This window comes from Mirounga angustirostris, unplaced genomic scaffold (genome assembly GCF_029215605.1).
Source record: "Mirounga angustirostris isolate CCGP_5_RB_7025 unplaced genomic scaffold, mMirAng1.0.hap1 SCAF_12, whole genome shotgun sequence".
Taxonomy (NCBI): Eukaryota; Metazoa; Chordata; class Mammalia; order Carnivora; family Phocidae; genus Mirounga; species Mirounga angustirostris.
The window spans coordinates 27215027-27227058 of record NW_026991720.1 but is presented as its reverse complement, the minus strand read 5'-3'; the positions used below and the strand labels follow the sequence as shown (position 1 = coordinate 27227058).

Sequence of the window (12032 nt, the reverse complement as noted above, 5' to 3'; positions counted from 1 at the left end):
AAGCAGGCTCCCCGCTGAGCAGGGAGCCCAATGTGGGACTCGATCCCAGGACTCTGGGATCATGACCTGAGCTGAAGACAGACACTTAACCGACTGAGCCAACTAGGCGTCCCCTATAGAAAAGGTTTTAAAAGATAAATGGAGGCTTCATCTCTGCACAAAGGTAATTACTTCTACGGTAACTGTAAGAGGGTGAATACCTGAGAATGGGCATTGAATCTAGGACAATATGGATTTGTGTTTGAATGTGAGAGGTACAAAGCTGCGAAAATCTGAACATACCTATGTTGAGACAACATAAGGAAAAATGGGTAGCAAACACATTATTATAGATACTGTATCATGCTTTAAACCTAGGATGAAGTAACTAACAGTACATACTAAACTAAAATATACTTCTATAGTTCCTTGAAAGGACTATATATGCTACTCTGTAATGGACAAAATCGAATAAAAGAGTACCATTAGAAAAAGAGAAAATATAAGGAAAGCCCACGATGTAAAGGTATTAAAAACAAAAACAAAAAAGTCCTTTAATATGTGGTGGCTGTGGAAAGATAAAATAGGGAACTATTCATGTTCTGGCTTATGACCTATTCCTGTTTGGTTGCAATGCCCATGCTTCATTATCTAAAACCAAGCTTCACTCTTCTAATATTAAGTATAATTTAACAATACATACAGGATGAACAAAAATTATATATATAACAATATATATAAATATATATAAAAATTATAACTGAGGTTAAAAAACCTATTCACCTACAGTTTAAAGTGGAAACAAAACTCACCTTAATATCAAATATTCTTAAAAAATAAGATCTCTGTGGATTGTCCTTAACAAGACAAGCGACACCGCTGCACTTCTTTGACCACATACAGTTACGATCTGCTGCATATAACTGTACCACTGCTGAAGACATAGTCTGGAAAATATAAAATTTATAGCCATTACGTTCAAAATAACATTCAGATGACCACAGCCCCTGCTGACATCTTCATTGCAACCTCATGAGAGACATGCAACCGGAACCACCCAGCTATGCTGCTCCTGATTTCCTGTCCCACAGAAACAAGGAGATAATAAACATTTATTGTGGGGCGCCTGGGGGGCTCAGTTGGTTAAGCGACTGCCTTCGGCTCAGGTCATGATCCTGGAGTCCCGGGATCGAGTCCCGCGTCGGGCTCCCTGCTCGGCGGGGAGTCTGCTTCTCCCTCTGACCCTCCTCCCTCTCATGCTCTCTGTCTCTCATTCTCTCTGTCTCAAATAAATAAATAAAATCTTTAAAAAAATAAAAATAAAAAAAATAAAAATAAACATTTATTGTCACTTTAAGCCATTACTTTTTGAAGTAATTTCTTATGCAGTAGTAAATAACACAATATCTACACTAAAAATAACTATGGAAAGCAAACATTTACTGATGCTTAGAATGTGTCAAAAATCATGTTAAGCACTTTAAACTCAACTCCATTTAAATTTATTACTATTATAATCTCATTTTATGCTTGCAAACCCAAGGTTAAAGGGATAAATAATTTGCCTCAAATCACACAGCAAAGTGGCAGAGTTCCAAAGAAGACAATCTGTGACTTCAGATCCTATATTCTTACTCCCTGTAATATACAGTAGTCCCCCTTTATCCATGGGGCATACATTCCACGACCCCCCCAGTGGATGCCTGAAACTGCAGATAGTACAAATCCCATATATACTATGTTTTTTCCTACATATCTATGATGAAGTTTAATTTATAAATTAGGCATAGTAAGAGATTAAAAACAATAATGAAAAGTAAAATAGAACTATTACAACTATTGTAACAAAAGTTATGCAAATCTGGGATCTCTCTCAAAATATCTTATCATACTATACTCATCCTTCTTCTTGTGATGATATGAGATGATAAAATGCCTATGTGAGCAGATGAAGTGAGGTGAATGCCGTAGGCATTATGATGTAGCGTTAGGCTACTACTGACCTTCTGACAATACGTCAGAAGGAGGATCATCTGCTTCCAAACTGCAGCTGACTGATCATGGGTAACTGAAACTGTAGAGAGCAAAACCGTGGATAAGGGAGGACTACTATACCATTTTCCAATACAGTGAACATTTAAGTAATGAAGTAGTAGTGTTAGTAAAGGCTGATGTCCATATAGCAGTTAACTACTTTAGTACGGTACTAAATCAAACCAGAGGCAAGATTTGAAGGTACAAATTATAGGGCTGGGCACTCTGAACATACCATCATCCTGGAAGATACATTCTAATATCACCTTTTTATTATTATTTTTTAAGATTTTATTTATTGGACAGAGAGACAGAGAGAGCACAAGCAGGGGGAGCGGTAGGCAGAGGGAGAGGGAGAAGCAGGCTCCCCACTGAGCAGGGAGCACAATGCGGGCTTGATCCCAGGATCCCGGGATCATGACCTGAGCCGAAGGCAGACACCAAGCCACCCAGTGCCCCTCTAATATCACCTTTTTTAAGGATGGCAAAACTAAGGGAAAAAAGACATTAAGTGACTTGCACTTGGCCATGCTTGAGAGCTATACATGAGAGCTATACTGAAGAGATGAAATTTGAGTTATTATTGTACTAATTTTCTCTAGGATATACCTAACTAGTACCCTTTTAGATGTGTAAGAGAAAAGCTAATTGTTACAAGCAAGGAACACAGCACATTAAGTTTTACCATGTTGCCACCTCCCTCAGGGCAGCATCATGAAAAAATGGAAACTTTTGTTTAATTCTAAATTAAAGTTTTTTTTATATTATAATTCCGGACGTTAACTATTCGATTTTAGTTTCTGTAAGAGTGATACACAGCACTTAAAAATCCTTTGAAAATAATAATCATGTTTTCTGGTCTAAATCTAGTGATTTCACTCCAAAACTAGAAACCAACGAAATAATTTAAAATACAACAAAAATTTATTATTTGTAATATAAATATGAAACAAAATGTCTATATAAATACATTAGTTATGGTTTTTTTTTTAAATAAAAGGAATTTAAATAACCGGAAGTGACGAATGATTTAAGTAAGAACAGTACATAAGAAAAAAAAAAGAACAGTACATCAGTTCAGTGAATACTGGGCATTGTTAAAGAAAATAGACTACGTTAAGATTTAGAGATAAAGCTGTTTTGGGTTACTTAACTATGGCTGGGGAATGCCTTCCTTTGATAAGAGGATTCCAAAGAGCTAATATACACACACACACATACATATGCAGGTCTTTTATAGTAATAAAGTCAAAAATGTAAGATCAGTGTACTTTTGGGGACCAAAATATATAAAGACTTTCCTAAGTAACACTACTCCATGTTATGTTTTTAAGTTTTGTAGACCAAACTCATCTCTGAATTTCAGAATCATGAATAGGACACAAAGCAGCAGGAAAATTTCCACAAGAGCCATTGAAAAAATTATGAAGATAGCTTAGAAACATAAAATGTATATACTAAGATACTGGGCTTAAAAAAGGACACTGAAGAAAGTTGAGTATGCCTTTGACCTGCTCAAAACATACTTTGTTTGTTCTTCTGCAATTGTAATACATATCATCATCTACTTGGGCTCCCTGACCCCAAACTCCTAACACTAAAAACTTAAAAAAAAAAAAAAAAAAAAAGGGTTTTGCATATATTATCCAAAGGTATTAAAGACCAGGCTGAAGGATTCAAAATCAGATGAGTAAATTCATTCTAAATCAAATTCATACAAATTAGAGCTCTTGTAGTATGATGCTGTCAAATGCAGTCACTTCTAAAAAGAGAAACAACTAGGAAAATAGATACCAAGAAAAAAAAACATCAAAAAATCCTTTTAGGGGCACCTGGGTGGCTCAGTCGGTTGGGCGTCCAACTCTGGATTTCAGCTCAGGTCATGATCTCAGGGATCATCTGATAGAGCCCCGTGTCTGCTCCCCACTCTGCAGGGAGTCTGCTGGTCTCCCTCTCCCCCTACCCCTCTCCTACCTCACGCGAGCACGTGCGCACACTCTCTCTCAAATAAATAAACCTTTTAAAAAAAAAAAATCCTTTTTTTTTTTAACCAAAAAACAAGAAGTAACAGCTTGCGAAAGAAACAACGTATTATCAAATAGAGTCTGAAATTCCATTATGGAAATTCCCTTGCCAAATGACCAAATATTAACATGTACAACACTGAATGTATATGTGAACTTAAAAAAAAGTAACAAAAAACTAAAAATCCACATTTAAACATTTATATAAAATTCTTAAAACATCTGCTTAAGAAATAAAGACCTGTGAAACAGTTCAGTAACATTCCACATAAATGTGGTTGGTACTATAAACCTCATTCTAAAACAATTTATAAAATTTTAATACTGAAGAAACCACCTAATCATAAGCTATTTTCAGTAACTGGATTTTCAAAATTTTGCTACAATCGTATCATCAGTCTAAGTATGCCCCTTTCACTCCCTTTTATCTTAAACTAGCAAAGTCTAAAATTATATAAATTTTATATAAATTAATCATTATATAAATAATTCTGGAAAATTACAGTGAATGCAAGAATAGCTTACACGCATAAAATTTAATATATAAATGCTAGAAATATAAAAACAGTGACTATCCCTTAGGCTCTAGATTGACAGTGGCTTAATTAAGTTTTTAAAAACATTCCTTCCATTCCTTTAAAGTAATTACAGCTAATCAACTCCATTACTTCTTGTCTTTCATAACTGAGAAGGTATTATTAAAAAACAACGGAGGGACAAGTGCTTAGGAAAGGAAATCTATTAGCCCAATAATGTTAGGGTTAAAATTTGTTAATTAAAGGAAAAAAGTACTATATCAACTTTTGTAGAAATAGAACCTGTCCTACCTTACGCATTCCTGATATTTCAATACTAAGTTATTGCCATAGCATATTCATCCTCAGAACTTTGTCAAGGGCGGAAATAAGATAAAGGATGAATTCTGGGATGTGAATCCTTCCCACTGTCCTTCAATGGGGCAATTTACCTCTCAGGCTTACTCTGCACTGTTAGGAACGATTTCCCTGATTCCCTATGTTAAATGACTCTTTTTTTTTTTTTTCATATTTCTAGAGTACAGAATACCTTGTGTAAATCTTATTACATCACAGATCTTATTCTAAAATAGGATATTTTTTTCTTTTGACTTATTACCCATTAAGTAGACTGCTTAATTCCCTTAAGCACCTAGTTTCTATACCAGAGTATAGAAAGTATAGTTTCTAGACTACACTTTCACTTCATCTACACTTTGCTCGAAGTAAGCAAACATTTGCTAAATTAAAAATTACATATTCTGATCTTGATAATACTACTATGATAATGCCCTTGATTTTAGGATCCAGATCTTGGGGATATCTGGGTGGCCCAGTTGAGTTGGTTAAGCATCCGACTCTTGGTTTCGGCTCAGGTCCTGATCTCAGGATTGTGATATGGAGCCTGGCAGAGCCTGGCATCAGGCTCTGTGCTCAGTGGGGAGTCTGCTTAAGTTTCTCTCTCCCTCTGCCCCTCCCTGCTTGCTCACATACACTCTTTTTCTCTCACATAAATAAATAAACTTTTAAAAGGATATGCATCTTGAAGTATTATAAAGGGTATTATATTGGCAACTTACTCTCAAGTGATTCTGAAAATAATAATATGTATGTGTATATACATAGAAGAAACCCTGGTAAAATGTTATAAATGCTTGACAAATCTGAATGAAAGATATGCAGGAATTCTTTGCACTACTATATTTGCAACTTTTCTGTAAGTATGAAATTATTTTGAAATTAAAAAAATTTTAAAGCCCAAATGATTCATAAAAGTGTAAGACTCTCAGCCTCCTTCCACAGCCATGACAGTCTTGGGAAGGTGGTTCTCTTCTCAGAGCCACTGCTACCTGTCCACATATAAAGCACCACCCACAATGACCCAAAACTAAGAAAACTACCACTTCTTCAAATTCCTTCTATACTGACACCAACTTTGTTAAAAGAAACTTCATCCTGAGTTAAGACTTAAATCACAAATATCCGTCACTTCTATAGTTTAAATTCTTTTCACATTATCAGAACAACCGTGTTATATAACAGGTCAGAATAAGAATTTTAGATGAGGAAAATAGATGTTTCTTTTATTACAGAATCAGCTAATAACAGGAAAAGACTGGAAGATACTAGGTCTTATAGATTCTTGCTTGACAACCAATCGCCTACAAGTACTAAGGGGACTTAACAGTGAATAATTGTCTACAACTATTATTATTTTAATAGTCCAATAAATAAACAATGTTGTTAGAGGAAATAATTTTTAAAGATATATATTCAATTAATATCCAAAATAAACTGAGTGTGGAAAAAAAAAATCACATGATTGAATAAGTAAGTCTTTTCTATGGTTGCAATGGCCTAGATTAATAGTCAAAACACTCCAGCTTTTATGTGTTGTGTGTACCCAAGTACCTAAAAACTAATCCAGGAAAATCCACCGTAAGTTTTCTTACTATATAAAGCTATTTTAAATATGTTCCTAAATACTCTGATGATATATTCATGCGAAATGTCCCATTCGTATCATGAATATGAAATTTTAATATGAAGCATAAGAGGAATCACAAAAGTAAAGAAAAATAAAGAATTTGGTTGTACTTCAAATAAAAATTAAAAATTATTTAAACAAGGAATCTGGCTGAATTCTTATGATTACTTTAACTATGCAGTGATCTCAAGGAGCCATTTTCTAAATAATTAAAGTATAAAAACACCGCAGTTACAGGTCACCTAAAAAACCCAATACAGAAACCAGCAATTTAAAAAACAGAAGCAAGAGTCCTGATTGGTGAGTACCAGTGAAAATTATCCAGAAAAAGAAAACACAAATAATTTACTCTGGAAAGGAGAGATTTCATCACCTGGTAATTTCCACAGTGTGAACCAGAAAAAGAAAGAAAAAACAACAGAAAAAGGAAGAAACTAAAAAAAAAGAATACATCAAAGATAGAAGACTCCACAAGAAACAGTAATTTTTATTTTTATTTATTTATTTTTCTTTTATTTATTTATTTGACAGAGAAAGACACAGCGAGAGAGGGAACACAAACGGGGAGTGGGAGAGGGAGAAGCAGACTCCCTGCTGAGCAGGGAGCCCGATGCGGGACTCGATCCCGGGACTCCAGGATCATGACCTGAGCCAAAGGCAGTCAGTCGCTTAACCAACTGAGCCACCCAGGCGCCCAGAAACAGTAATTTTTAAAAAAGCAAAGTTGGAGGACTAGAAGAAGAGGACGAAAGCAGTAAGTAACAGAATCTCAACAGTGGAAAAAAAATGGAGCCACGTGAGAACAGCTGCTGTCTTGTGGATCAAGCAGAAATAGTCTTTTAGGCCTTAGGAGCTGTTTAAGAAAACAACCATGTTAGGTATACTCATTTACCAAATGTTTACTGAGTACCTATTGCATGCATGGAACTGTGATAAATGGGGGTGGGTGGGAATGAAAGTGAGGTCAAGTAAAAAAATTTATTACACAGGCATGGTCCTCATGAAACGGGTTCTAATGGGCACATAGACATTAATAAATATTACAAACGCTATGAAGGAAAAATTCAGTACGCAGGAAAAATGTAAAACCTACCCAGCATGGGAAGGCTTCCCAAAAGTAACAATTTACCTAAAGGATGAAACTGAGTCAGGTGAGCAAAGGGGTGAAGGGAAGAGGGAGTGGAAACAACATTCTATGCGGACATATCAACAAAAGACCCTACCATGGGAAAATGCTAAGGGAGTTTGGGGAGCTGAGAAAGAAAACAGTGGCATGGAATGAAGCTACAGACTTCATATTGAAGTAACATAAAAAAATAGCTCACCTCTGTGGTTTAGAGAGATAAACAGCCACGTGTAGTTTGGAAAACCTTGTCTGGAGATGTGGTACAGTGGTTTATTATTCCTATAATGGCTTTTGATGCCCCTTAGTATACCAGTTCTGGTATACTCTCCTCCCCCACTGACCCTGGGTTTATCCATATAACTTGCTTTGACCAACAGGACCTCTGCAGATGTAAGTAGAAGCTTGAAAAATACTTGTACAATGTGGCTTGCCCTCTTGGAACTGCTGCCCTAAAATCTTGGGGTGAAAGAGCATATGGAGAGCAAGGCCCCCATCATATTACTTGACTTTGCTGAGTCCAGTTCCATTCAGACCTGCCAGCTGAATGTCACTGCATGAGTGAGCACAGGTGACAAAGTAACCACTCCACCAATCCACAGAATCATAAAAAATAAACCGATGCTGCTTTAAGTCCAACATTTTTAGGTGGTTTGTTTGCAGCAATATGTAGGAGATTATTTTTTAATATAATAGATGGTGCTAGCTCCTTTCTCCCATTCATTTATATTGAACTTGTGTTTAAAATTACCAGTGAAGTCACCAAAATTTTTTATCTACAAATCATAAAGTTCTAGAGCTCACTCTCACTATCAATGCATTTTCTTTTTTGGAATCATTTTTAAAATGCACTTTATATCCAAAAGGCTTACTAAAAAGTATGTACTGAACAAGAGACTAGGCTCACTCACTAAACCACTCATAGACACACATCAATCTCATATGGTGCCTGTGATTTAAATTCATACATCAAAAAATTATAAATTATGTGGCAAAGACCTTTAGCATTACCTACAATCAAAATTATAGATGCTAAAACCACAAATGGCAAGTTTTACTGTACTCTTAATTTTCTACTTGAAGGATAACCATATATAGATAAAGGTGAGAGTAATACTGATCTCATTACAGACTGGGTTATGTTTGCGAATAGGTGAGGACACTGTGTTAAAAGAGCAGCAAACAGGTGTTGGCTTGCTCTCCTCTGCCTCTCCCTTCCCTGCAGGATAAGCGGACCTGCTGAAAGGAGTTTTTCTTCCTTCCTCTTCTGTCTCCTCTTCCCTTTGTCTGCCTCTCTCTTACAAGGTCAGTAAAACCTATGGTAAAACCTGAAGTGTGGGTTTCAATTTTCAGGGAATGAAGGTAGAGGTAGGAAGGAGGTTCCCTAGGATTACCACCTCAGCTGACCGAAGGTTAACATTTACCAGTTGAGACCCAAGCCCTGGTAACAATAGGTGTATAAGTGTATAAAATATATTATAAAATTATAAAATATATAAAGTATATTATAAAGTATACTGTTTCATAAAATATACATTACATATTTATAAAATGGTACATATATTTTATGTGTATAAAACATAAGTATATATATTTATATTTATTATATATTTTTATTATAAAATATACCTATTTATTCATTATAAAAATATATTTTTTATTCTACCACTTTCCTGTGCAAATAACAGTTTGGGAAGAGAAGGTGGAAAGGCAGGTAGTTTGGTCACTGACAGGATTTCAGTGTTCCTGAACCTAATACCACTTCACCATAAATTTATCCAGAGTATAATCCAAACCCCTCATTTTACAGAAGAGGTCAATTTATTTGCCAAAGGTCATCTTGGTCAGCTCTGGATGAACTTCACAATCAGATGCTCATTTTATATTTACCATACACTACTCACTGATTCATCTCAGTTCCTAATGTTATATTTTTGCCCTATCCCATCTAAATGATTCTCAAAGAACTATGTATCTTTAATATAATTTTATTCATCTACTAATCACATTTGGTTTACCTTATTTTGGGGGAGTGTGGCGGGGGGTTAGTGGTGGTGGAAAACAAAGGGTTGCTAGTGCATGAGAAGAAAGGATCTTTATGAAAAAAAAAAACTTCAAACAGATATAAGTTATACGTCCTGGGGTCATAGGTAGATTTACCATGAAGTCTGTTAGTTTAAGCTTTACTTGGAAGCTTTAAGCTTTACCTTTACTTGGAAGAGCCCCTTACAAGGTCTGGCTCATTCTCCTTTGGGGATCACGTGAGGTAGCAGCAACCCCAGCCTCACGCTTAGGGACTCTTCTCTAGCTATCCTGGAAGGTTATCCTGGTACTTCCATCAAGGCTGTACTATCTCAACATCTGCCCAGCCCCAGCAAATAACCTGTCCCCTCTTGGACCACAAAATGCATCCAGACCCAATCTTTAACCCCAAGGAAAAGGTCTGAATGACTGCTGTCTAGCTCCCTGCTGGGGGTGGCATACTAAGACCAAACTTCACAAAGTGGGGATGGCGATGGGGAAGTGGTTCAGCCAACTGAGATCAAAGGGCTGGAGTTTTCCCCAGGTAAGAAGCACCCTCTAAACAAACTGAAGGAAATTAAAGATGTATTATTACCAGTAACTGGTTTCAGGAAATTTCTTTCAGCTTCACAACTATCAACATTTTGATCAAACATACTAGAGCAGGAGTCTTCTTCTGTAAAGTGCCAGACAGTTAATATTTTAGGCTTCGCTGGCTATTTGGTCTCTTTTACCTCTGCTGCTACATGTGTACAAGAACAGCCATAGATAATTTGGAGATGCATATGTTCCAATAACACTTTATTTACAAACACAAGAAGGCTGGATTTACTATGCAGGCTATAGTTTGCCAAGCCATGTGTAAACAGAAAGGTTCTCTCTAAAAAAAATATAAAATTGTTGTCATGTAAAGAGGTGTTCAGTGAAAATGTAGCTAAAGTAGATAGGAAAAAAGTATCAAGGTGTATCAGTCAATTAATAATAATAGCAATAAGTTATAATAATAAGTAATAAGCTATTATTCTGGATTTTGTGATGTTTATGGTATTTTTTTGTTGTGATCTTTTCTCATACTATATAACTATTCATTTTTATATTAATTTTGGATTCTTTTTTTGAAGAGAATCCCTCCAAATTGTCTATGTTTCAGGCCACAAAACCTGGACCAGCCTTACTGGGAGTAAGAAAATGATGCATCAGTTGCAGCAACAGAACTCTGTATCAAAAAAAAAATGAATTATCTAAGTCAATATATTCCTTTTGCCTAACTAAACTTAATGTAGTAACTTTTTAACATACAATGACCTTGCCCACATAAGAAAACTGTGGCCAAGCAACTTCAAAAAACCACTCAATAAAAAAAGTGTGAAAAGCCAGTGGGTACATATGTGTGTATGTGGATGGGCTACAAGTCTTTTATAGTCAACCTTCTATCCAAAGTAAAAATCCTTCATATAACATTCTTAATAGATAATTAAATAACATTTGCTTGAATGCTTGCTGTAATGAAGAGTTCACAACTTGAGGGGAAAAACTCCTATTGTTGAGCAACTCAGAAAATTAATACTGAACCTAATCCTGTTTTCCTGGCAATTCCCACTCATAGGTATTTAATTTCTAATCATTCATTTAAATATCTGTTGAACATGTGCTATATGATAGGCACAGGGCTAGTTATTGTAGCTATGATGCTATAAAACTGGAAATGTACACTGTTCCCCACTAATTGCAGCATACTTATATCTGTGTAATGGTAATAACATTTTCACTTCCATGAAGATGTACGTGTTCCAACAACCCTACTTCTCAGGTCATCTCTTTTTCAGCAGGAATTTATTTTGATTATCTTCATCTGACCTGATTTATGGATTCCTTATCAGTCTGGTAAAATGAAACAGATAATATTTACATGTGGTCTGAACAGTGCAGAACGTGAACAAAATGGTGGAGGAAATAATTTGTTTCTAATTGCAAAAAGAAATGCATGTGTGGCCTTATTCTCCTCTATCACATGGTATACAGAAGACACATGGGACCATCTTTTTCTAAATCATTATCCGCTCTCACCTCCTGATCTTCCATTTCAATTCTGTGCTCTCAAAAACAAAACACTCTCTCTCACCATCCTTTTCCCTGGCTAATTCTGCTCACCTTTCAAACCTCAGTTCAGATGTCATCTATCATATCCCTTCCCTGACTTCCTCAAAGTGTTACAACTTAACTGTTAATATCTCACTGTTTATTAGAATAACAACATAAGCTTGCCTAACAAGACACTTTAGTTAGCTTCAGTCATCAAAACTCGGAAGGAGGAATCACTTTTTCTTTTCACTGGGCCTTACCAAGAA

General features: G+C 35.7%; 1 protein-coding gene across 2 annotated transcripts in view; it reads right to left on the bottom strand.

Moving 5' to 3' along the window:
• Positions 1-12032, bottom strand: part of WASL (WASP like actin nucleation promoting factor) — a 72308-nt gene that overhangs the window by 34386 nt on the left and 25890 nt on the right. For both annotated transcript variants that reach the window (XR_010406403.1, XM_045864324.3), the window contains exon 2: positions 792-926. Coding sequence is in view for 1 of the 2 variants with exons in the window: in XM_045864324.3 (XP_045720280.1) it covers positions 792-926 (135 nt within the window). In the remaining variant the exon portion in view is untranslated. The remainder of the gene's footprint in view (positions 1-791; positions 927-12032) is intronic.